Raw genomic sequence first — 24,277 nt, 5'->3', positions numbered from 1 at the left:
AAAAAGAGGGCCCATTTGCACACTTGGAAAGATTATATTTTAAATAAAGATATTGAGAAACCTTTTATTGCCAAAGACTTTTCTGAGAAGTTCCTTTTTTTTTATCATTTTATTTTAAATGAAAGCAGGTTGTCTTTAACCATGAATCACTCAACTAAATTCATATTGACACACACCGAAGTGACATCATTACAAATAGTTTCAGCCTTTCGGCAATTTACAACACACGCTGGTTGTGTTGACACACTGCACAGGTTGTGGTGACGTCACTGCTGCACTGCACTGCTTACCTCAATCCACCCAGCCTATCGATTGGTAGCACTCTTTCTCCAGGCTTTTCTGGGTTGCACAGCTCTGGTTACTCCGAGCATTAATAAGTCATGCACTGGAAAGCATGAGATACACAGACACATGGGCTTATTGGCAGGAGTTCAGGGCGGGAGCGGCGGAGAGATGAGGTTTGGGCAGAGAGTCCTGTTCACCTAAATTATTTACTGTCCTCTCTCTCTGGCCTGGCCTCTCTGTTTCACCCGCGTCGCTAGTCGCAAAGCTGTGTTGTGAGGGCAGATAACACAGACGTGCCTTTACTGGCATATACTGACCAAACATATATGCTTTTATACATATATACAGTGGGGCAAATGAGTATTCAACATGCCATACATTTGTGTCATCAAACACATTTCAAGTGCAGCGATTCTTATTAAAAAATTGGACCTTACTTCAATGCACTTCCTGTAAATCTTGTGAGGAGCTCCTGTGTGTGGTGGGTTGACGGTCCCAATGGTGCTTAAAGGAACATTTCAGAGAGCAGACATTAAAAAAAAAAAAAAAAATCTGTCGTGTACCGTTTTATTTGTCGTCATGTGTGCCTGAAGTTGTTTTGATGGCTTGTTTGTCTTTGGCGAACTCACATATCACATAAGCATGATGTCATGGGTCAGGATCCAGCCCGGGATCATTATCCCATGTTCCTGTTACTCACTGTTTTGTCTTTACTGCCTCTCTTCTGTGTTTTTCTGCACAATCAGCAAAGTGGAAAATGAATCATATAGTTTCCCAATAGTGTGTGAACATCAGACCTCTACTGTAACTTCCCAGGTCACTCGCTCACACACTGCTGACAGAATTCCACTATGCTCGTAAAGGCGGGGTGCAGTGTTTTTAGACTTTTTTTTTTTTTTTTTTAGATCCGTGTTCTCTGCTACAACTTCCCCACCTCCTCTGCTGCAATCAGGCAGCAAAACCTGCTCCTCCAGCTTCAAACCCGTTGTCTAGTTCCAATATAAACATTCATTCTTTGCACCCCACCTTCATTTTTATTTCATTTCTGCACCGCTAGTTACCAGCAGAGGTAGGGTTTAATAACGGCAGGCCCGCAGGCTATGGAAATGCCTGGTCCCCTGTAGTGGCTGTGGCATGTCTGAAACAATAAAAGTTCGAAATATCTGCGTCCTCTGATATTTTGACATCATGCCAAGACACTGCAGGTGCGTTGCTCAAACAGAAGCCAGCTCCTCCTGCACGGTTCCACTCGGTGCAGCAGACTCATTTCACTTAATGTGTACAAGTCTCGAAGAGCAACGGCTTACGTAAGAGCAGGGGGCACACAAAAACCCTTGGGTGCACTGGCAGTTTTCAAGAACACTGTTTGTGCTCTATTCTCTCAGCAGGGTGCTATTCACAGCTCTGTTTACTAGATACAGGAGCCACAGTGGCTCCATCTTGTTGCTGTGTCTCAGGTTACACTGCTTGTCTGTGAGTGCTCTCAACAGAGGCCTGTATTGACAAATTTGAATTTGATGCGGGTCGCGTATTGTCCTTTATTTATTGTTTTATTTTGCCCGTACTCTCATTAGATGACATTCTATAGCCCTTGAAATGAGAGTGTAAAAGTTACATAATGTTTACTGTCACATCACGCTCAGATTGCTGACTGTAAATATGCCAGAGTAGGGCAGCAAGGACACGCGGCCTTAAAGGTGCTGATTGTGCACTTGAGCAAACACATTACAAGCAGAAATATCTGTTTGTCAAACACAGATACAAACACATACACACCGTCAATCTGTTAAGAGTGGAGTCACATTTATGTCTTTGCATCAAGAGATATGGGAGACTTCACATGCCTGCATAAACTTAATGTCTTTGAGAAAATTAAAATGCTTTTCTCTCACTTATCTAGATCATATTTGAATTTTAAATTAAGCTATCCAATTCACATTTTGATAAAATACTGCAGATAAAATTGCCCTGTTTTATGCTTAAGGATATGCTCATGCTAATTTAAATAAGTAATTAAAAATCACACAGAAACAATGCCATGTGTTATTGAATTATTATATAAACCATTAAGTGATAATGAAAGCTATTATACAGTATTTTACTGTATCTGTTGTAGCAGGAAATTCTGAGATAAAATTAGGCGCCACAGTTTTCAGTAGGATGAAGAGACTGGTGTATTGAGTTGTTTTTGTCGCATCATAGATCATCTTTATGACTTTGGCAGACATTTAAATGAACATTTTTATGCCGTTAGCCAGAGAGTGGTGCATGAAAAAAGTAATATACAAGATTGCTGTCTCATAATTTTGTGAGTTTCAGGAATAAAGGCTCCTGGAAATGTAACTTTGTACTTGTTCACAATACAAATGCATATTTGATAATCAACATTGCCAGGCTTGAAAATCTTGATTGTTGGGTTTAGATTTTTAGTCAAATATTTCATAACGGGTAACAAACTTTCAGTCTGTTAGTGCTATTTGATTTGATTTATTTCAAACGATGAACAATATTGATATTATATGTCTGAAAAGGAGGAGGAAGAAGTAGATCTATACACTTGTATGGTACTATTTAAGATGTATAACTCACAAAAGAAATTATGTACAACCCAACTATCCAACCAGTGTTATAATATATATATAACAAATACTTCATGTTCATCCTGTCATGATACATTTTATAAAATATAAACATAAATCCATACCTGCTCTGACACTTCTTTCTTTATAATAAGTGTTTGTTTGCACATGGGTATTGGCACTGTGCACGCTAGTCTTATGTTTATTGAGCCTCCTTTGCTGTTTGACTTTATCTGTTTATTCTGCGCACATTAAACCTGCCTCCTTCCTCTCCTCTATACAGGTCCCGAGCCACAGCTCTACAATGTAAACTACAGTCCAGGCGATGGAGCTGTGGGCTGTCCAGAAGAGTACGACGAGGTGAGGCGCCGCACAAGAGGCTTAACCTCTCTGTAGTTGTGTATGTGGTCCAGTTGTTGCCTTCAGTTCCCATCGGCGCATACAGCAGCACAGTGTGAAGGTCACAGGCTGAACTCCCCGTGCACTCGCACTCTTCCCACTGTAATTCACCGAGTGGCTTGCAGAGCTATCATTACCACTCTGTGAATGTTCCACAGACTGAACACCCTGGTTTGGCTGACACTAAATAGCATCTGGCTGGCTCGGCTTTTGAGTATTCTTTGACAAATATTGAATTAGCTGGAATGCGCCTGAGTTTTTTACATGTGTGTTTTTACAGTTGTGGTTGGCATATCTGGAATTCCTGGCTCCTCTTGTGCACGGAACTTGTATATTTAACCATCATTGTTGCTGGCCTCCGCAGAAATTGAAACGTTTGTGCTATTGTGTGCACTTTGAGCACTGCGGGGCTATGACTGTTGTTTTAGTGGCTGTACATTGCACAGTGTCAGCTCCCTCTCTTGGTATGGTGTAAAAGTGCAGGCCAGTGTATCACAGTCAAGAGGGCAAATGGGTTCCCTCCACTTCAATCCATTTCATAGAGTCCATGAGTTGATAATGTTATGATAAAATCAGGCATTTGTCTGAAATGCTTTGGTAGAGGAAACATGGCCCTTCGGATATTTGTTGAGACCAGTAAATCTAATACAAGAGACACTAACATAATGTCTGATGTATTGTACAGTCTCATTGGATTTAATGATTGCTCCAAGGCTCCAGAGCACAGTGAAGGCCTTGCGAAAATTTGTTTGACAGAAAATAGAGAGCTTTCATATATTAAAATGGATAGAGTACCAGCAAGATGAGGGGGAAATCAAGATAAGTGGAGTTAAAGCAAATGCCAAATGATAGGTATATTAAAGATATAATATAGTTGTGCATTTACATTGCCCCAAATGTTTCTAATAATGTACAAACCCCGAGAAATCTCTCTTTAATGCAAGAAAAGGTGCATTTCATTCAGTCGCCTTTCAATGGTGTTATATAACCTATGGCCCCTCTAGTTTCTCTAACGTCCAGGGAAACACAGGGATATGCAGCACATCAGGTTCATGCTTTGTAATGAAACTACAAATTCAAATTCAGATGATACCTCAGAGAGTGAGGAAGGAGTCATACAATCTGCTTCTATGACAGATGGCTCATCCCAGGCACAAAGCTGATGTGTATAGTGATGTCATACCATCACAACGACATTTAACAAGCTCCTAAAGTTATTTTTAGTGTGATTGTTTAGACCACAGATAACATTGTCAGGCTACCCCACGACTGATCTCACCACGTAACGTTAGCTACAGCAGCTGTATGGTTAGTCAGCTAATCTAATGTTAAGTTAGCAAGTTAACATTGGGTTAGCTAACGTTACTGCTGGCTATTTCATATCAATGAATGAACGTGACTAAATGGAACATGAATAAAACTTCAACATGATTTCTGTCTGAGTCACATCAGATAGATTCCCAGAGGCACTAGTAGTTTAACAATGAAGACAACAACTCCCATGATCCCACACTGCTTCATGATGTCATCAAAGTCTGTGTTTTATTAGTCCTTGAATGATGTGTCTATTGAGGATAGTTTTTCAGTTGAGTAACATGACCATTCGATAACTTGCTGCAGTGATTTTGTTTTTAAATGCAGTTTGCTCCTTATTTTTTATTCAGATATTACAAATGAAACCGTAAATGGCCACTAACAATGAGTAAGGTCCAGTAAATTATAAACTCTCTGTGCTATTTACTGGAACCCGAAGGTTTTTGGGGAAGTTTGTGTTTATGTTTGAAGTCGACGCCACACCTGTGTCCATGGCCTTGTTTTTTCCCCTCCAGTTTCTGGCAGAAAAGGGTTCCTCTCTCTCAATGGCTGCGCTGTTCTCGCCCTGTTTGCTTTCAAAACAGGCAAGGTGAGGCTGTTCAGCTGAGGCCTGGCATCAGAGAAAAGCAACGCCCCGTCCGGCCCGCTTTTTTCCTTTTTACTAAATATTTTCTGCCGTCGCTAACTTTCACATTCCCATCTTACATTCTGATTCTTTAGATTCCATATAACAGTAATTGTCAACAGCAATACAGGTTATGCAACACCTCTGCCTTTTAGAGTGTTAAAGCTTAACAGCATGTGAGTTTTCAGTTGGCACACAGACAGACAGTTATGACAGGTTGTTGTGATGTATAGCCCTCATTCACTGAGCAGTCTGCAACATGAAGAACATGGCTTAATGATTTATACTGTCACACTGGTCCAGGAAGTGAAGCTCCCAGGAGCCAGGAAAGATTAAACAGTCATTCAGCTGATGGTGTGGTGTTTTAACTGCTGGCTGATTGAGCGTTACAGCTGACTTCTGCTACTCTTTGGACTTTGTCTCTGTCTCCTCCCCTCTGACCACCCAGTGGAGCTGAACGAGGTGTCACAGTATTTTCCTTATTTTTTTTCTCAAGCGTGCTCTCTCACTCTCCGTGAGAGTGAAGGTGGGGAGGCATTTGTAGTCATTAGTTCTCATGGCAGGCCAGCTTTTCTGTCAGTGACACCGGGCAGAGAGAATGGTTCTGGGCATGGTGGATAGCCCCCTGGGCCCTGCTTCTCCTGACGCTGCATTTTTAATGGTACGTTACGCTTCCCAACATGACTCACCTGTCTCGCCTTCATTATTGCTTCCCAGCTCTGATACCTGATAATGTGTGTCTAGTTGCTAATACGCTCAGATGCTATTTTTTGGCATGTATCAGTGTATGGGTTTTGTATCAAGCGTTTGGTAGGTGTTGCTTGGAAAGCCTAAAGCTTGCTCGTTTTGTTTGAACTTTTTGCTTAGAGGTGTTGATGCAGCAGGTTTTTGCTGCTTGGAACAGCCATCTGAATCACAGCAGTCTGTCTCTGAAGTCTGTTTATGCTCGATGATTTGTTTGGTAATTGGCGTCGGTACCTGGCTGGCTCGACCTGAAGATTTAAAATAGACCATCTGGGAAATGGCTGTTGGTTTTAAAAAGCCTATAGGTGTGCTGTCTGCCTTTTTGGCTTTTCATAATTGTAAATAATCCTTAATGGAAATATACCTGATGACATTTAAAAGTCAGAAACAGAAGTCATCACAATGCATTCTGTTGTTTGTCATAATGATGGCAGCAGCTTGTTGAGCACTAAATGTTTGCGTGTGCAGTATTGTGTGCTGTGGTGGAGCAAAGCTTTATAGAGCCATGTTATTATTTTAATCAGAAAATACATTGTTAACTCCTTTGGCTGGGCTGTTTATTGATATTAAATTGATAAGAGACAAGATATAGTCTTTTGATTTTGGGTATCGTAATATCCCAAGTGTCTTTTCATGGTTTGAAAGGCTGCATTACAGTAAAGGGATGTAATATTCTGAACTTATAAGACTGTTTCCTTACCCACCTTGTCATTATATCCACATTACTAATGATTATTTATCAAAAATCTCACTGTGTAGATATTCTCTGAAAGCACCAGTAGTCTACCTTACGATATAACTCATCTATATTGAGGCATTTGGTCAAAAATACAGTGATATTTAATTTTCTCCCTATCACCCAGCCCTATTTACACTCTACTTGTGTCCATGCCCTGTTGTTACTTTGGTGAATTATTCAGATCAGTATGGATTTGTCTGTTTACTGCTCGATGGGCATGCTGTAATGTGTTTCTCCTGTTCGGTTTCTGTTTCTGCAGCAAAATGAGGTGACAGACAGCGCGTACCTCGGCTCCGAGAGCACTTACAGTGAATGTGAGACCTTCACCGATGAGGACACGGGTGCCCTCGTACCCCCCGAGATGCACGAGGATGTGGAGACGGATAGCGGCATCGAGGCCACGCTGCACGACCCTGAAGACGGCGGAAATAGGTTGGTATAAAATACACTATCAGCCATATACACAGCGTCAATTCTGACTCATATTTCCTGGATACACATTCTTTCTGTGCTTTGTGTGTGACGCTGAGGAGGCTATTAGCGACCCTGAATGACTTCCGTAATACATCATCGATTGTAATCCACTTGTCATGAGATCAGCGCCAGAATGCTGCTTGTAATCGCCGCTGGCATCTGAATTTACCGTAAATGTGTGTCAAATCTCCAGCAGAGGGTTAGCCCTGGAGTCACCCTGCGCTGACCTTTCACACAGATCACATGGTGTGCAAGTCTTGCCTGCCCCAACGCTGGATCACTTGGGTTCTATGTGGGTCAGCAGACAGGCAGATTAAAGCGAGGCAATAGGCAGCCACCACTTTATTGACCTTAAATTCCTCCGCTAATGCAATGGGTAAAAAGTCAGTCAGACATACAGTATGTTATGCTTCTGTTTTCTTTTTTCTTCCATAAAATAAAGCTCCTCATGTACTCATACTCCATGCATTGGCAAAGGCAGGTTGAGGCAACACTTAACACAGTCAGCGGGGACATTGACTATTGATGTTTTCTGTACGTCTGAACAGGAAAGCTCATTTAGAGATAACTTGAAATGTGCACAGAGCGCCCGAGACCTTGAACACTGAAAAGCCCTTCTACCATTCTTTATCCAAGCCAGTGTGTCTGAGTGGATCGGCTGAAAAGAGACAGAGGCACTCTCTGAATTCTCGGTTAATGGCAGAAATTGTTCAGGAGCACAGCAAGTGGAATATTTTTAATGTGAAATCTTGAAAGAATTCATTCATTTGTCGTTTTGGCTTACAGTTGCTTAGGTTCCCAATCCTCAACACCAACACTGCCCGCTCAAAGCAGTCAAAATGGTAAAGACTATCCTCCTTACTGACTTCTACTGCATTCCAGATCTCATGCCAATGATCTGGTGTGATGAGTCTCTCATACTGCCTGGCAGCTGTCAGTCTGTCTCACATGTCTTTTGACAGTGGATTTATGCCAAATCAGAAAGGGTTGGCATTTGAAAAAAGCAAGCTCCATTTAATTCTACCATGTACGACAAAGTAGCACCACAGTGAAGAACATTTGATAAGCACAGTGGTGAGTCATTTTGGACCATAAACACAGTAACAAACTGTCTCTGTGCTTCTGTGGTCCATTATTTGAAACAAGTAGGATGAGTAGGAGGTTTTGTGTATTTTAGTGTGCCGATCAAACCCTCTCATTTTGATTGCAACTTTATCTGTTTTATTGTCAAATATAGGTAGTTTAAGTCTATATGTTTGTGCAGGAACATTCTTGTTGATATAGCACCAGGGGCAAACACAAGGGAGGAAGTGCAGAGAAGTGAGGCCTATCTGCTGACTCTGTGACCTGTCTGTCCTGCTTGATGACGGATTGGAGTGGTCTGCCTGTCAGGGATGCGTTTGGACTTCCTATTCCATGATTGAGCCTTGAATTCCAGGAAGTGTTGAGTTAGCTCTTTTTTTTTTTGGTTGTTTTCCTTTTTTTACTGTGGTGTGGGCTAATCTCATTCTCTGCCTTCCAGTTATTCATACCATTGGCCTGCTAAGTCCACTCCTGACGGGAAGCTAACACTGAATGACCTTTATGTTCTCGTATATCAGCAGTCAGTTTACCAAAATTTGACTCATTGCTAAGTCTCCCTGTCGTTAAAGATAAGTTTTTATGGAAAACATGGGCATGCACAGACCTGCAAGCGGTTTTCCAAGTCACAGTGATTCAGTCAACACTGACTCTGAGTAAATGCAACAAAACAGGACTCAACAGCACAGATTGTCCGAATGCCCATGGCAAGTAAAAAACCATATCGGGCTAGTTAATCTAACAACTCACTTGCTTGATCGGACAAGTGGTTAAAAAGGATTAAATGCACTATATTTCCTGGAGCTGATGTTGGAAGTAGCGAGCATTGAGCCAACTCGCTTCCTTCTCATCTCCGCTGAGAGCTGCACATGCTCAGTACTGATCGGACACTTGTGAGAAAATGGTGGCGGGTAAAGACAAAGTTTATGAGCTGAAGCGTCAAGTAGTTAAGTTGGGTGGTGATAGAGGATGTGGGTGAATCTCCACACCCCAAGTTAAAAGCAAGGCAGGTAAAACAGGGTTCTTTTTCATTATAGTTAACTTTGTTGTCATCTGATCCCCGCTAATTTGTGTAGGGGCAAGTAAAAATTGACTTTGAACTTCTAGATCTGTGACCCTTTGCCCAACTGGGCAAATGGGGAAAAGACATAAATGTTAAACCCTGCAAAAAGCTCTGGAAGTAAACTGAGATTGTGCCGTGTGTTAACCCAGCTAACTCTAGCCATATCCAGGGTAGGAGTATATGTACTGGACCGGGGATTAAGAATCTAACAGGATTATCCTCCCCCACCCTCCTCTGTCCTACCCGTGTCCCCACACACATTTGGCCCTTGGACGGTCAGCAGGACTGTCTGTTGGCCGTTGCTTAGCCTCAAATCTGATTAACCCACTCGCAGTGCACCCTTTCTGGTACAGCCGCCTCAAGTCTTTTCAGGTGGCACAGACGACGCAACAGTCAGTCATGTGGCACTGATTGGCAGCTCATTAAACCCACAGACTTTGCGGTTTTCAAAAGCAGACCCTTTTTGTTTTCTCCAAACTGGAGAGTCGTGTTTTTTGTTTTAAATCAGTGTAACCTGTGAAACTTCAGAATTCCACTCTGGTTGTCCGGTGTTTTGGCTCCAGTTGCTCCACGGCTTTCACGCCAGGGCAGCGGGGGGCGTTTGAAGATGCGTTCTCTCTCTTCGCCATCCCTCTGCGTGAGGGACCTCAACATGGGGCCAAGTAGTAAGAACCTGAGTAAAGGGTAAGTGACTCAAAAACTGGTTTTGTTACTGTTTAACCATTTTAGCTGAATGTTGGCAGAGGCTGCAACTGAAACTGCATTGTTGTCTGGTTTAAAGAGACTAAGTATGCAAAGTTGTCATTCGTAGAGTCTGACTTTTTTGTCTGTGTGGGGTTTTTAAGGTGATGTTTTAGCTTTGAGTTGGCCAAATAAATGTCATTTGTCTTGTAAACAAGCAGAATGAGCTTTGTCACTGTGTGCTGAGAAGGCAAGCTTTTCTGCTGACTTGGACATCCTCGTCCTGCGTGTGCTCAAGACACCTCACGCATCCTGTTGGACAACTTTCCAGCTTTCCCGTTAAACGAATATCAAAGACTTCACATGCAGACAATTCGCGGCAAAGACTTCCAGATCCACCCAGATAACCAGCCAATTATGAAAGCCAAAGTCGCAGCCCTCTGTGTCAGCGCAGCTGAGAACATCTCTTAAGCTTGACCCACATCAAACTACCCGAAGGCTCCTCTCACATGCCTCAAGTTTTCCCAACGTTGTTTTGCATCAACAGCAAAGCAGGAGACATTTTGTTTTAGCCGAAACAGACTTTGGGATTAATGTGAATTAACAGATTACCTTTGAAGACAAGTGATCGTTGAACTTGTCCAGATTGCCGCTCCTCCTGGGGGGAAGATTAATTGTACTTGTTTTGGATTTACAGTTGGCTCTAGTTGTTTCCAGGCTTCTGGGTCCGCCACACCACCAACTTGTTATCCAGATACTGTTGCCCAATTACTGTAGGGGTATCTGTTTTCTTTGAATGAAGTCAAAAGATGAGCCTTGTTTGGTTTGGCTGAGAGTGTGGTTTTGTAAATGGATGGTTATGTGGCTGTTTATACCCAGTCCATTTTTATCCCGTCTAAACCTGACACATTTTCCACTATTTCTGGCCAGGACCTAACGTAAACTACGCTGTTGTTGTATGCACAAGTCGGCACACACACTTACACAGTAATCTTATGTGCCCCTCAGGTTTTCCCTGAACTCCGAGCTCCATAACCACTCGCTGGTGACGGTCATCGGTGGAGAGGAGGAGCACTTTGAGGACTTCGGGGAAAGTAACACCTCAGAGTTGCTCTTGGAGAGCAGCGTGGAGGGGACAGAGGGGGGGGGCGACTCCCCTCTCGTGCAACCACCTGAGCAGATCAATGGGTGCTCACTGCTCTCTCCAAGGTATGAGCTTGTCTTCCCTACAAAACCTCTGACAAAGTTTAAACCTTTTCCACATTAATCTTGTATGAAGTCATCCTGGATGTTATTTAACTGATGTGAATATTCACCAGACTGTATTTTTATCAGCCCATCCTGATAGGAGGTGTGACACTCTTACATTCTCAGCTGTATTGTCCAGGTTTTAAAAGCCCCTATTTACATTCTTCAGAGAAAATGTTTCTCTTTCAACAAAGACACTGAGGTCAAACATTGATAAGAGCTATCTGGAGACGTCCTTCCCACCTTATCTGCCTCTCTCTCTGGCGAAGGGCAAGATTAATGAAGTGTATACAAAGTTAATGCCGTCAGTCTCACTGTTGCAAAGTATTGAAAATGTGGATATTGGGCTGAATCCTGTTCTGTAACTGTGCCTTCTTTCATTTGCCCTTGTTGTGAGGCCTTGAGTAGTCTGAGTAAATGTTTTACGCTCACACTGTTTGAATCTTAAGGGTGGCCAAGGCCTCTGGGACCGACAGAAGGTGGATGTTTTGTTGAGTTCGGAAACCTTGAGGAGTATCTAATGCCGCATTTCCACTGCATGGTACGACACGAAAAGTATCACTCAACAGAAATAAACGTCTGCACGTTTTCATGTTATGCTTCAGCAAATGGTTTTAAATAATCTCCATGGAAACCAGAGACACCCTGTGTTTTTTTTACACTCCAAGCCTATTTCTGTCCCGTTTAGCAAGGTGCAATCTGCAGCTGTTGCAGTGTTCCTAATTTAATAAGAGTATCTAGCCTGCATTGTTTGATCAGATGTGTAATATGAAAGAAAAGTTTCAAGCAGCCCTTTTTTCTGATGAAATGCATCATGTCTAATGAGTGACACTAATCAGAAGTGCCTAGCGCCCTACCATAAATCAGGCTGTTTACTATGCCATACAACTGACAAAGTGCAGACGTTCCTCTGTTTGGTTGTGGATGAAAGAATTTAGCAAGTGTCGCTTTGATTATGATGTCACTGCAGGTTAATTTGGCATCATTAAGGCGATCACCTGAGAATCCCACCTACACTACCAAAAGTGAGTTGAGTGGAGCGGAGTTGAACCATGCAGTGGAAATGACGCTCAGTGAGCTTTGCCTCAGGGTTTCAGTCGTACAGATACAGGTTGACTTCAGCAGTGTGACGTGTCCGACAAACAAAAATACAGCCACATTTCTACACATACACACTCTTCTCTAAGGCACCATTCATTTGTTTCGAAGCCTGTTCACAGTCATCTTTTTCCTCCCTCCTCCTCTTGTTTTCATCAGAGACTAAAAGCCAGATAATGCGTAATTCCCACTTGTGTAATATTTCCATAATTTTCCTTGCCAGGATTCTCTTAACACCTAACTGCCTCGTTTGTTTAGCCCAGTGACAATACGGAAATGAGCTGGTCTTACTGTATTTGGCACTAATAGTGATAATAAAGGTAGAAGATTACTGTTTATGCATTTCTTGGATGTATTTAATTCAAAAAGGATTGCAGTAGGATAAGTCTACTTTAATTATGCATTCTTAAATGATCGTTGAAAACCAATAAATTAATAAAATTCAATTAGTGAATGTCATACAGTCTGTGAAAGATTGCATGGCACACAAGTTGGTGGTTAGGCTAAAAAAAAAAAATCATACACAAAAAAACAAAAAACTGCATCCCACAGTCTTCACCCACTCAGTGAGAATGCGTCACCGTTGTTTTGAGCCAATCATGCTCATTGTTGGCGCATGTAGCAGTGCTGCCTACACACGCCCCCACATTTATCTATCTGCATATCACAGTGCTCTGACTACACGTACACTCTGTCGGGTTGCCTCTGTCCGACTCAAAAACACGCCGCTGTGAGCGTTATTTAACAAAGTCATCCTTCACACTGTCAGGGAGAAAACTGTTTGATACAACGGCGCATATGACCATCAAGTGACACTCACTCAAAGTCTGCCACGCCACGTTTCTGCCTACATAAACAGGAACCTGTGCCAGCGTGTTGCATAATTCAGACCGGACTCGCTCCCTGAATGAACAATCAGCTGGCTGAGGTGATGTGAGGAGAGGGTTCAGACTCCGAACAGTGTAATAATCAACTGTGTGTTTCAGTTGTTTTCTCGGGAGCTCGAATTGTTTGGGTTTATTTAACTTAATTGTAACCATTCTGTAGGTTTCTGAGCTCCCGGCAAAGACGCCTAGGTTGAATAGACAAGAATGTCTGGCGTCAGGGAAAGAGAATGTCATCAGCGCTGAAGAGAGATCAACACATTCTTTCTCCGAGAATGTTTTGTCTCCTTGCGCCGTCCAGAAAAAAATCACAGCCACACTGCAGTCTGTTTCACATCTCCCTCCCGCTGTACTCCTCACACTTTACTCTTTAAAACTCTCCTGTGGTTTTCACTAACACCTCCTGCACCCCCCCCCTCAGAGGTGCTCCTGTCCCACCTCAGTGCACCTCCTTCTTGTCCATCACTCACCACTTCCTCCTCCTTCTTCCTCCCTGTTCTCCTCTTTCCAGTGCACCTGCTCCTCTCCCTGACTGCTTTCAGAGCTTCCTCAGGGAGGAGGCGCTGGACTTTTTCTGTAGCCAGTGTCACAAACAAATAAGTCGTCTCGAGGACCTCTCCACCCGTCTCAATTTCCTAGAGATGACTAGGTAACACGTCATTCACCAACCCACTCCGATTTGCAAGCTGTGTGGATGTGTTTGCAGTGCTGATTAGATGCAGTTATCATGCATGGTCTCAAAATGTGCGCATGCTGACAACATGGTGTGTGGTATGTTACAGACTGTGCTCTCACACACACATTCTGGTTTATTTTGTGGGTGTGTTTTGAACCCATCTTACCTCACATGGTTCCTAATCTTTTTTCATTTGCACCTCTTTTTGTGTGTGAGTTGCAGTGTGTTAAACTTCAACATTAAATATGGAAAAACCCATTTAAGGCATTCCAGTGGCTACGAGCGCACTTTTTAGATGCTGGTAGCCACCTCCTTTTCTTTCTGAACATCTGTACAAATTATGATTTGTCATTCATGCATAATAAACATTTTGCTCATCTGATAATAAGCTTGATAAATATGAGTCAATAACCGCAGGTATCACAGGTGAGTGATGTCTTTCTGCTCTCCATGTCATTGTCCTCATGCTTCATTTGAGTTGTTGCAGAATGACTGCTGGTAGCGGAGTAAAGCTTTTTCAAAGAGCCTGCTTTTATCGCAACCGACCAGCTGATCTAGGATTAATGACCAAATCCTATTTGATGTGTTTAGCAACTGAATTTGATACAGAGCAAATCTACAAAACATCTACTTTAGGTTTTATTTTAAAGCAACTACAAGGAACTTTGATTTCGTGTTTCCCATGGGCACCACTGTCTTGTGCTGTGAAAATCTTGATCTAGCTAGTGCACGCATTCGTCTGGAAGTGATCGAAAGAGACACTATTTATTATCTAGCCTTTCAACTTTATACAAACTGCTATCTTGTGGTGTTCCAGTGCTGGAGAGAAGTGTGGCTGGACCCATCATAATCCTGCTCTAAGGAAAAAAAAATCACTCTGGGTTGTTTGTATTTCCGTAAGCCAATCATAATCATCTTGGCTAGCGCTAGGCCCAGGACACACTGGCGCAACTCTTACTTGTTTTGGTTGAACATTTGCACATGGGGAGGCGAGCCCTGGCATTAAAATGGCTTAATCCTCGCAGAAGAAGACGCCACATAAGTTATAGGTTGCTAGCCAGGAGGTTGTTGTTGCTGTGGAGATATGTCTGGCTTTGAGAGACTAGTTTCATGTAGCAACAGGGATTTTAAGAATTGCAATACACGGGAAGCTTGTTACCATCTGAAATAAACTGGCAACGACAGGTTTATATCCACAGTCTAAGTACTGTGAGCCAGACTATCATGCTCATAATAGCAGAAAGCTTTGCAGTGCTGGCTTTGCTTGACAAATGCAGATGACGTCAGTTAAGTTCAGCTACTGTTAGCCAAAGTGTTAGCTAGCTTTGTTCTAGCCACCAATGTTAATTCATATATTGATGTAAAACCGTATTTCGAAACATATTTCATGAATATAATAGACATGTTAGGAAGCAGAGAGCCAAGTCAGGATCACGTTTGAGTATTTTTTTAATCCCTTAACCCATCTGTTTAATGACTGACCAAGGTTGACTTGTGTTTTTGCCAGTGCTTTATGAGTCTCTTTTAGCTTTTTATTGTTCTTTGGTCAATTATTCTCTTTCTCTCTGTGCTGATCCTGCCCCAGTATCAGCCATAACCACAAAATATTATGGTTAAAATAAAATTCTCTTAAGAAAAAATCTCCTCCGGCCTTCTTTTGACTGGCTAACGTACGACTCACTGCAAAACTTTGTTTGAGAAAATGACCCAGGGACAGACATTAAGAATAACCACACAGATATAGCCAATCTCAATTCTGATGGTCTTGTTTGCTTATGTAGGACTCACAGAGGCATCAGTATTAAATTGAGACTGTTTTATAACCAGTTGAAAACTCCTTGTAGCTGCTTTAAGTTTCTATATTGCTGTTGCAGGTCAAATCTGATCCTAAATCAGCACTTGTTAGACAATATAAATCCATGCTGTTGTGTTTGTTAGATTGCTGTGATGTGTGGATATCTTGTAGCTTTAGTTTCAACAAAAACCTAGTGATTTATTAGTGAAGAACCACCACAACATGTCCTTTTCTAATGTGGGGCTCCTCTACTATCAGAGAGAGGGATGAGGGGTTGGATAGGACAAACGACACCAGGAGATGGTGTCTCTTTCCTTTATCCTTTTTCTCTTCCTGACCATTTTTCCTGTTGTTCTGTCTCCCCCCCCCATCCAGCGCTGGCAAGAGGCTGTCCAGCAAGAAAGTAGCAAGGTAAGCCAAACAGTTGCTCTGATTTCAGTAGGCAAGGGTTCGTATTTCTAGTATGATTGTAATAGATGGTTATGTTTGCCATAGAAAACAGCAGTTTGTCAAATGTGAACCGGCTCTAGGGATTAACGTTTTTTTTTTGTGTGTGTGTGTGGGTTTTTTTTCTGTCCATGTGCAGACATCTCCTCCAGAACAGCTCGATGACTCTGGACACCATGAGTGACTTGACGCGGGACATCCTGGAGCTCGCCGACAATGACATCACAGACAAGGTGAGAGCTCATCTGTTAAAGGAAGTTTACAGTTTTCCACAGTTATCACCTGCTACAGTATTCATTAAAGGAAGAAGGAACATTTCCTATTGGCAATTTATACTTGATTACTCTTACAGTGCTTCATTTTCGTATCATTAACCTTTAAACATCTACTCTTCCCAGGTGCTCCTCCTCGAGCGCCGAGTAGCGGAGCTGGAAAAGGAGTCGGAGGCATCGGGGGAGCAGCACGCGCGGCTGCGCCAGGAGAACCTTCAACTGGTGCACCGGGCCAATGCCTTGGAGGAGCAGCTGAAGGAGCAGGAGGTCCACGCTGAGGAGCAACAACAGCAGGAGAGCCGTCGTCACAAGGAGGCCTTGACCAAGCTGGAGAGGGAGAGAGGGCTGGAGCAGGAAAACCTGCAGGCCAGGTACACTGGTTATGTTTAGAATACATTTGGTGCAATCTATTTATGACTGTAGAACATATTGATTTATATTCTGTAAGTCTGCACATGCTACCTGGTTTATTTAACACAGTTTTATCATTGTGTTTGTTATTTTGATGAGTAAAAATGCTTATAAACGGCAAAAAACAAGATCTACATTTAGATATTTTTAATGTGTTGTGCTAATTTTACTGGATATTGACAACAAAGTCAGTCAGTGTTTGACATCCTGATAAGTTTTTACCTTTTGGTATGATTACTGTATTAGATGTAAAGGTGAAATAAAAACATCTGTTAGTGACGCCAGTGATTCTCATGTTTGTTGGAGGTGTCATGGCTCTACACTGCCATCCTCTGGCACTTATCTGCCACTGATTGTGAGCTGCTGTCCTGTGGTCCAGCATTGTTTGCTATCAACAGTGTCACTTGTAACTTTTCGGCTGTACTGTAAGTTTCTGATGTGGATTCGTGTTTGTTTCTCAGGCTGCAGCAGCTGGACGAGGAGAACAGCGAGCTGAGGTCCTGTGTTCCTTGTCTTCGAGCAAATATCGAGAGGCTAGAGGAGGTGAGAGCAACAATATGTCATCTCCCGGTTTGCTTTGCCTTCATTGTTCCATTTCTCACCTGCTTTAACGCTCCTTTTAATCCTTATTTTTGTTTTGATAATGTTTCAGGAGAAGAGGAAGCTGCAAGATGAGACTGAAGTCATGTCTGACAGGCTGCAGGACGAGATTGAGTCACGCAGGAAGATGGCTGACAAGCTGAGCCATGAGCGCCACCAGAGCCAGAAGGAGAAGGAGTGCACTCAGGAGGTGGGACTGGTTTCACCGTGTACAAAATAAACAGTAATCTGCGTACAAAATATAACAATGCAGTACAGAACAGACTCAAAACAGTAAAACAACGATTCTTTCAAAATGGAAGCTTTAAGGTTCCTGAGAAAAATAATAATCTCTGCCAGATGTAAGCCTGGAGCATACTATTGGACCCATCAGCCTAATGTTTTTGTGCACATTTATGACTGTGTGCTCAAGAACCTTTTGTGGCTATGGTGATCAACAGTTTTTGGAAACCTATTTTATTGACTTATATATTGTCAGTGACTGCTGACTCCTCACTCCTCTTAACTGGCCAGAAGGGGCCTCAAATCATCAATAAAATCATTGCAAAAGGCATTTCCGGCAATCAGCCAGGCCTACAAATAAGCCTTGCATAGTCTGTTGCAGGCCACATTTTGTCGTCGTCTCAGATATCCGTAGAAAAGTTTGGTCTTGTTTGGAACCAGAGGATCTGCATCTGATATGTTGTAATCCACTAAAGATAGGCATGTTTAAAGATTAATCATTCCTTGTTTTTGTTATCTTCACTGCCATTTTGACTGTAAGGGAGCCAGGAATGACAATTGAGTGAAATTCAACTCTTTATTTGGGAGTGGAGAAGGTGTTAGAAAGAGTTTTATTGGACAGTGTGTCCGAAGTTTGTTTTTTAACAGCCTGTCTACTTTGGTTACACGTTGATAATGTAACCTGCATATTGTCTCTCCTTCATTCCACTACTGTCATGCACATACGCTGATCACACAGCCTGCCCTGCACTCCCTGTTCCCTACTCACATGCCCTCAGACACACCTGGTGGAGAGCTGCACTCTACTAAGTGCACTTAAATAGTTTCAAGTGTTACAGGTTTCTGTATTTACAACTTCACTCTCCTCCTCCATGTCTGCCCAAATCACAGTACCTAGCAAAGCAGCTGGATTCACGAGATCATGCAAGATTCCAGCCCTGATTTGCTACATTTCCTGCCCCAAATAGCTCCCGTGGTAGATGGCATACATCATCATATCGCCCAACCCTTCTGTCATGCGTCAAATAATCCTGTCAAATTAATCAAGTATTTTTGTCCTAACCTGTCATCCTGAATCACTTTACTAACCGATTTGTCTTGCTTTGTTTGCACCACAGCTCATTGAGGACTTGCGTAAACAGCTTGAGCACCTACAGCTCTACAAGCTAGAGGCTGAAGCGAAGAGAGGGCGCACACCTGGAGCGGGGCTGCAGGAGTATCAGACCCGCACCCGTGAAGCAGAGCTGGAGCAGGAGATCAAACGACTCAAACAGGTAGCACATACATTCTGAGTGTCCTCAATTTTCTGCCTCTGTACTCATTTTATGTAGTGTTTTCTCTTTCTACCACTCAGAATAGACTGTTTTAAAATAGAAGAATAATAAAGGCCTTTTAATGATGTGTCACATTGGACTTAACCTTTCCAGGACAACCGCAGCCTGAAGGAGCAGAACGACGAGTTAAACGGCCAGATTATCAACCTGAGCATCCAGGGAGCCAAGAATTTAATGTCGGCCTCCTTCTCTGACTCCCTGGCAGCTGAGATCAACAATGTGTCTCGCGTAGAGGTAGGTTTAGAAGTTGTGAAACATATTTCTCGTCGGTTCATGTTAAGTGTCATCACTTTAATCTCCACTGACATTTGTGTCTCCATTTCTAGTTGATGGAGGCTGTCCACAAACAGGAGGAGATCAACTACAGACTCCAGGACTACATCGACAAAATCATCGTGGCCATCATGGAGTGCAACCCCTCCATCCTCGAGGTCAAATAGACAGCACGCAGCCAGACGGCCACGCACAGTGACTCCTCAGGCTGTTCAAAGTGTTGGAGACTTGGCTAAAAGAAAACTATCAAGAAAAGGATGTAAAAAATATTCGGATATCATTTTGGTAGGAAAACAACAGCGCACTCAACTCATCTAACTCACCCCCCCCAAAAAAAAGAAGGATTTGAGATTTCTAAGAAGTCTGTGGCTGCTGGTGAAAAATAATTTTCAGTTAGATATCCCTCGAGTCTGTGCTTATTTGTGAGTGTATATGTGTTGACCCTCCTGAATACACTTGGGTTCTGGTGACCTCCATGTATTTGGCAAGAGGGACCCGAGTCTCCCCTTGTTGAGTGAATGAATTTGTAAGTTACAAGATCTTCCCGTCCCTTCCCCTCCGGAAAAACAAAGTGTCAACGTTTGAAACAATCACACAATTCTACAGAACCGAAAGGCCTTAAACGAAAGGTGATCCAAGTATTGATTATTTTAAGCATGCCATACATGCCTCAGTTCAGTCAGTGATGTATTAACTGGGATGGTGGTGGTATGTGGGCTGTGATCTCCTGAACCAAGCTGAATCGGGTTTCACTCACAAGTGAGAAAGCCGTATGAAGCGCTGGGCGGGAGATTGAAGCAGCATTTTATCTTTTCAATTTGTCTTTAATGTGTTTAAAGGGGTAGTTGACCCACAGAATGATCATTTGTATATCAGTTACTCATCCTATGTTTGATGGAATTAGTGAAGAAAACTTTGTTTTTCTGGCATCCACCACATTGAACCAAGAATCCAAAAATGGGAAGAAAAATCTTGATTAATTGAAATGATAGGGGTCCATGTTTAACAACAGCAAAACTATATCAAAACATCCATTTACAAACTCTTGCAGTATAATCCCAGTATCATTTCTCCCTTCGTATGCTCAGTACTTCCTAAACAGACAGCCCTTTCTGACAGGGAGCTGAACTGAAAGCTTTTGTCAAAGCCAGACTCCATTCATAAAAGCAGTAATTTTACTTTGCTGAACTTGGGAGCTGCTGGTCTACCACTTCCTCGATTGGTTTGTTTGTTTGTGTCATTGTGTTACTTCCCTGTGTCCAAACTAACTTTTTAAAACACCAACGTCTCACAATAACACAAACAAACCAACTGATCAAGGCAGTGGTAGACCAGCAGCTCCCGTGTTTAGCAAGGTAAAATGACTGTTTTTGTCAATGGAGTCTGGTTCACTTCAGTTCCTCGTCATAAAGGGCTGTCTGTTTGGGAAGTACTGAGCGTACGAGTGATTAAATGAGACTTGGATTATACTGCAGAGTTTATAAACAGATGTTTTGATATACTTTATCTGTTTTTTAAAGGTGGACCCCTATGACTTCGGTGTATTAGGATTTTTTCCCAATTTGTGGATTCTTGTTCACCATTGAGGCATGTGAGAAATCAAAGTTTTCTTCTTGTATTCAACGTAACAGGTGGTGAGTAATTGATACTCAAATGGTCATTTGGGCGGTGAAGTGTTCCTTTAAAGCTTGTGGTGCTCCCTACCAGTCCCTATACCCTTGTGTTCTATCCTTTAACCAAGTTTAACTTACCAGTGAACCCAAGTGAGGGACGTTTCAAGGGGTCGAGGATGAGAAATGCCCTGAGGGTTTATTATGTGTGCGTGTGTGTGTGGTGTTGTTTATTTTGCGCAGTGTTACTTTAAGATTCTGAAAAAGCTCAGTGACACCAGCGTGTGATATAAGCTTCAGTGTCCCAAATGAAGGAAGTGGGCGGTTTATAATTTGCTTCATCTCATTTTTTGTTTTACAATGAAACAGGGTCCCGGAGCTCAGGTGGGCTGGAAACCTCAAGTGAAAAAGACGTACTACATTTCCCATCACTCCCTGGCACAAATATAAATGAACTCAAACTGATCTCAGAAAGTGTAGACTGTGATATAACCTGCTAATACTGACACATTCACTTTGTAAACTCTTGAAACACTTGAACTAAGCATGAAGGGAAACTAATGAGTGATTCTGGGAATTGTAGTGTAGTGTCTTTTTTTTTTTTTTTTTAATTGTAGTACAGCCCACCCGAGCCCAGTGTTCTCTTGCTGAGTGAAAGTAATGGGGAGCAAGTTTATCCAGGTAACCAACCTTTGTTGTTTTCCGCTGCACAAGTGATTTATTGTCGGTGAAAATGTTATTGAGACTGAAAAATGCTGACAAGTTGTATGTGAATAATCGAACGGTTGTACTTTGCACTAAGTTTTGTTTTGATTTCATTGTTTTGTTGATAGACAAAATATGTTAATTGTGAAGGGATCAAATCGGTAATGGAGATAGTTCTGAGGCTTGTATGATAGTGAGTGGGATTTGTTGCTACTGACATGCCAGCAAAGTGTCCCACTCAACACTAAAGAATAAAAGCATCACTTATTTTATTATAATGAATTGGAAAAAAATCAAGAATACTACAAACTACATTTTGCAGCCATGACTTTAATTTTCAGTCACATATTGTATTTTTTCAGATGAGCTTTTACGCTGGTTATCGGCCAGCTTTAATGTTTTCCAGACCAGATATAATACTGAAGAGACATGGCAGACTTTGGTAGCAATAATGCTCGGCTAGAACGTGGACATTGGTGAAGGGCGGACGAAACATACCTGCTCTTTATTCTTTCTGCTGAAGCAACATCTGCTTTCTCTGGAAACGTACGGACTGAATTTGGACTGATGCTTATCGGTACCGCGCAGCCATCACTTTTGGACTTTGGACTCTGGATACATGATACCTACAAGATATCTTAAGGGATTTGTAGTTGAAGCTAGTTGGGGAGGTTGTTCAAAAAACAGCATGGCATTCTGCACCAATATGCTAAGAAGAATTCCTATTTTTCACCCTGTACACCTCCGTGTGTGTCACCGCTCTCCTTCACCTGCCACTCCATGGAAAAAAATGGCCTTGGATGTAAATGACTTGTACATGTAAAGTTTTTTCTACACTCATTCTAGATTCTAGGTATTTTTATAGTCGGAAGAAAACGAACATTTCTTCTCGTTGTCTTATGCTGAGAGACAGCTGCCTGTATTCTTCTCTAGCATGTAGCGTGTACAGTATCTGTTGGGTTATATTTTTTTCTCTCTCCTCGTTTGGAATCACATGCCGATATTTATTCATCATTTGACACAACTCACACTCTGTGATCTGTTCTGCTGAATATTATCTTTGTACATTTTTTGGGGGGGGATTCACAATGGCGGGGAGGTTTAATGAATCTGCGAGAAGAGAAATTGTCTTTTGGGTGACTCGCCATCGCGTGCAAAAGCTTGAATGTGACCTGCTCGGAGTGGTCGTTTGTTGAGGTCACGGCACTCTTCCGTAACGCTGACGCTGCCGCGACCTCCTCAGGGTTGTGATTTTTAGACATTATGGCCGAGTCTGCAGTTTCTACTGTTGTCTTCCCAGATGGAGTCAGGTCCTGCATGGTAACACCGATTTTTTTTTATTTTTATTTTTTATTGTATATCTCTGATTCAGTGATTTAAACCTATGTTTTGACTGACAAATCATATGCTATAATTTCCATTAGTGGAGTTGTGAGACCTCGCAATGTCAACACACGACACCTTAAACCTCAAGGCTTTGCTGAGTTCAGCTTCCTGCCTTTCAGTGTGACAGGAGGTTTGCCCCCAACAGATTTAACACTCCATTCGTTATAGTAATGAATCCTTTTTTGCATTACAAACAGGAAATGGGATTACACTTGAACACGGCAGGCTATATTACACTTAATTCTCTCCCTGCTTCGTATTTTAATATTTGACAGACAGTTTGGGGACTAACAGGAGCGGCAAAAGAATAACTAGTGAGACCACAGAGCTGACGAAACATTCCCTCTTAGCAGAGCTGAAGGTGATCGCACTTTAACCACCGATTTTTCGCCATTTTAACGCCTGCTTTCAAAATGACCAAAGACAGATGTTTGAAACTGATCATTTTATCTATCAGGGTCCGTGACCTTTTTGGTAACATTTTCCTGCTCTGATAAATCATAAATCAACTCTTTACCCTGACGGAAAACAAAAAGCGGCCTGCTAGTCTAAACACTGTGCCTCTGTGTCTCAAACTTTGCCTCTAAACTAACCTGACGATGAGCCCTGGGGAAAGCACTGACCACGTGACTGTCAGTTTGTTAAATTATAATGATGAAAAACCTAAACTGTAAATATGAATCGTCATTTTTGTGAAATTTTTCTTTCTCTCTCTCTCTCTCACACACACAAACACGCACACACACACGCACACACTCACTTTCCAGTGTCCAAAGAAAGTTTGCTCAAGGCACAAACATCACTACTGTAGTAGTGCATGGCTTGCCATCATGTGACATGGGAAGATTAAAAAAGAGAATATTGTAGAAAAGAGAAATTGTAAAAGTTAAATTTATTCCTATTTTCAAAGATAAATGTATAAATTATAACAGTATTGGTTACAGCTGTATATTATTTTTGAAGATCCCCAAATGATCTAATCCTAATTGTTACTGGGGAAATATAATTTCAGTCATTGTAAAAAGAGAAAAAAAAATAAAGGTAAGAAGTGAAAGTAAGATTAGAAAAATAAATGGAATAAAATGATCCTGTGTGTGGTTGCCTCATTTCTTGCATGTTTTACATTGTTCTATGTAAATCAGTATAACTCAAAAGTGATGCTTTAAGGAATTTCCTTTTTGTATTATAAGTATTTGGTTGAGCCACATGTTAGTATTTCCAAGTAATTAAATTCTCAGTTCCACATTAATTGAGTCTTTGGACACAATTTATTCATAACACTAACATTTCAGTCCTCCTGGACCTTCGTCAAGAGTGTTCAACACCATTATTT

At 42.0% G+C, this 24,277-nt stretch overlaps 1 protein-coding gene across 3 annotated transcripts in view; it reads left to right on the top strand.

The window, feature by feature from the left end:
• The window catches only part of rab11fip3 (RAB11 family interacting protein 3 (class II)), a 37,851-nt gene extending 13,829 nt beyond the window's left edge, over positions 1-24,022 (top strand). Inside the window, exons 3-14 of one of the 3 annotated variants that reach the window (XM_050059967.1) lie at positions 3,148-3,224; positions 6,945-7,117; positions 10,992-11,192; positions 13,725-13,862; positions 16,060-16,095; positions 16,271-16,364; positions 16,530-16,774; positions 17,276-17,357; positions 17,467-17,604; positions 18,755-18,910; positions 19,064-19,204; positions 19,297-24,022. In XM_050059967.1, the coding sequence (XP_049915924.1) occupies positions 3,148-3,224; positions 6,945-7,117; positions 10,992-11,192; positions 13,725-13,862; positions 16,060-16,095; positions 16,271-16,364; positions 16,530-16,774; positions 17,276-17,357; positions 17,467-17,604; positions 18,755-18,910; positions 19,064-19,204; positions 19,297-19,410 (1,595 nt within the window). In that variant the 3' untranslated portion in view covers positions 19,411-24,022. Of the gene's footprint in view, positions 1-3,147; positions 3,225-5,663; positions 5,864-6,944; positions 7,118-10,991; positions 11,193-13,724; positions 13,863-16,059; positions 16,096-16,270; positions 16,365-16,529; positions 16,775-17,275; positions 17,358-17,466; positions 17,605-18,754; positions 18,911-19,063; positions 19,205-19,296 lie in introns of those variants that run through there. The other 2 variants (XM_050059969.1, XM_050059968.1) reach the window with 2 other exon arrangements.
• Positions 24,023-24,277: the final 255 nt, after the last annotated feature.

This window comes from Epinephelus moara, chromosome 13 (genome assembly GCF_006386435.1).
Source record: "Epinephelus moara isolate mb chromosome 13, YSFRI_EMoa_1.0, whole genome shotgun sequence".
NCBI lineage: Eukaryota > Metazoa > Chordata > Actinopteri > Perciformes > Serranidae > Epinephelus > Epinephelus moara.
The sequence above is the reverse complement of the archived record's forward strand: the minus strand, read 5'-3'. Positions and strand labels throughout refer to the sequence as shown.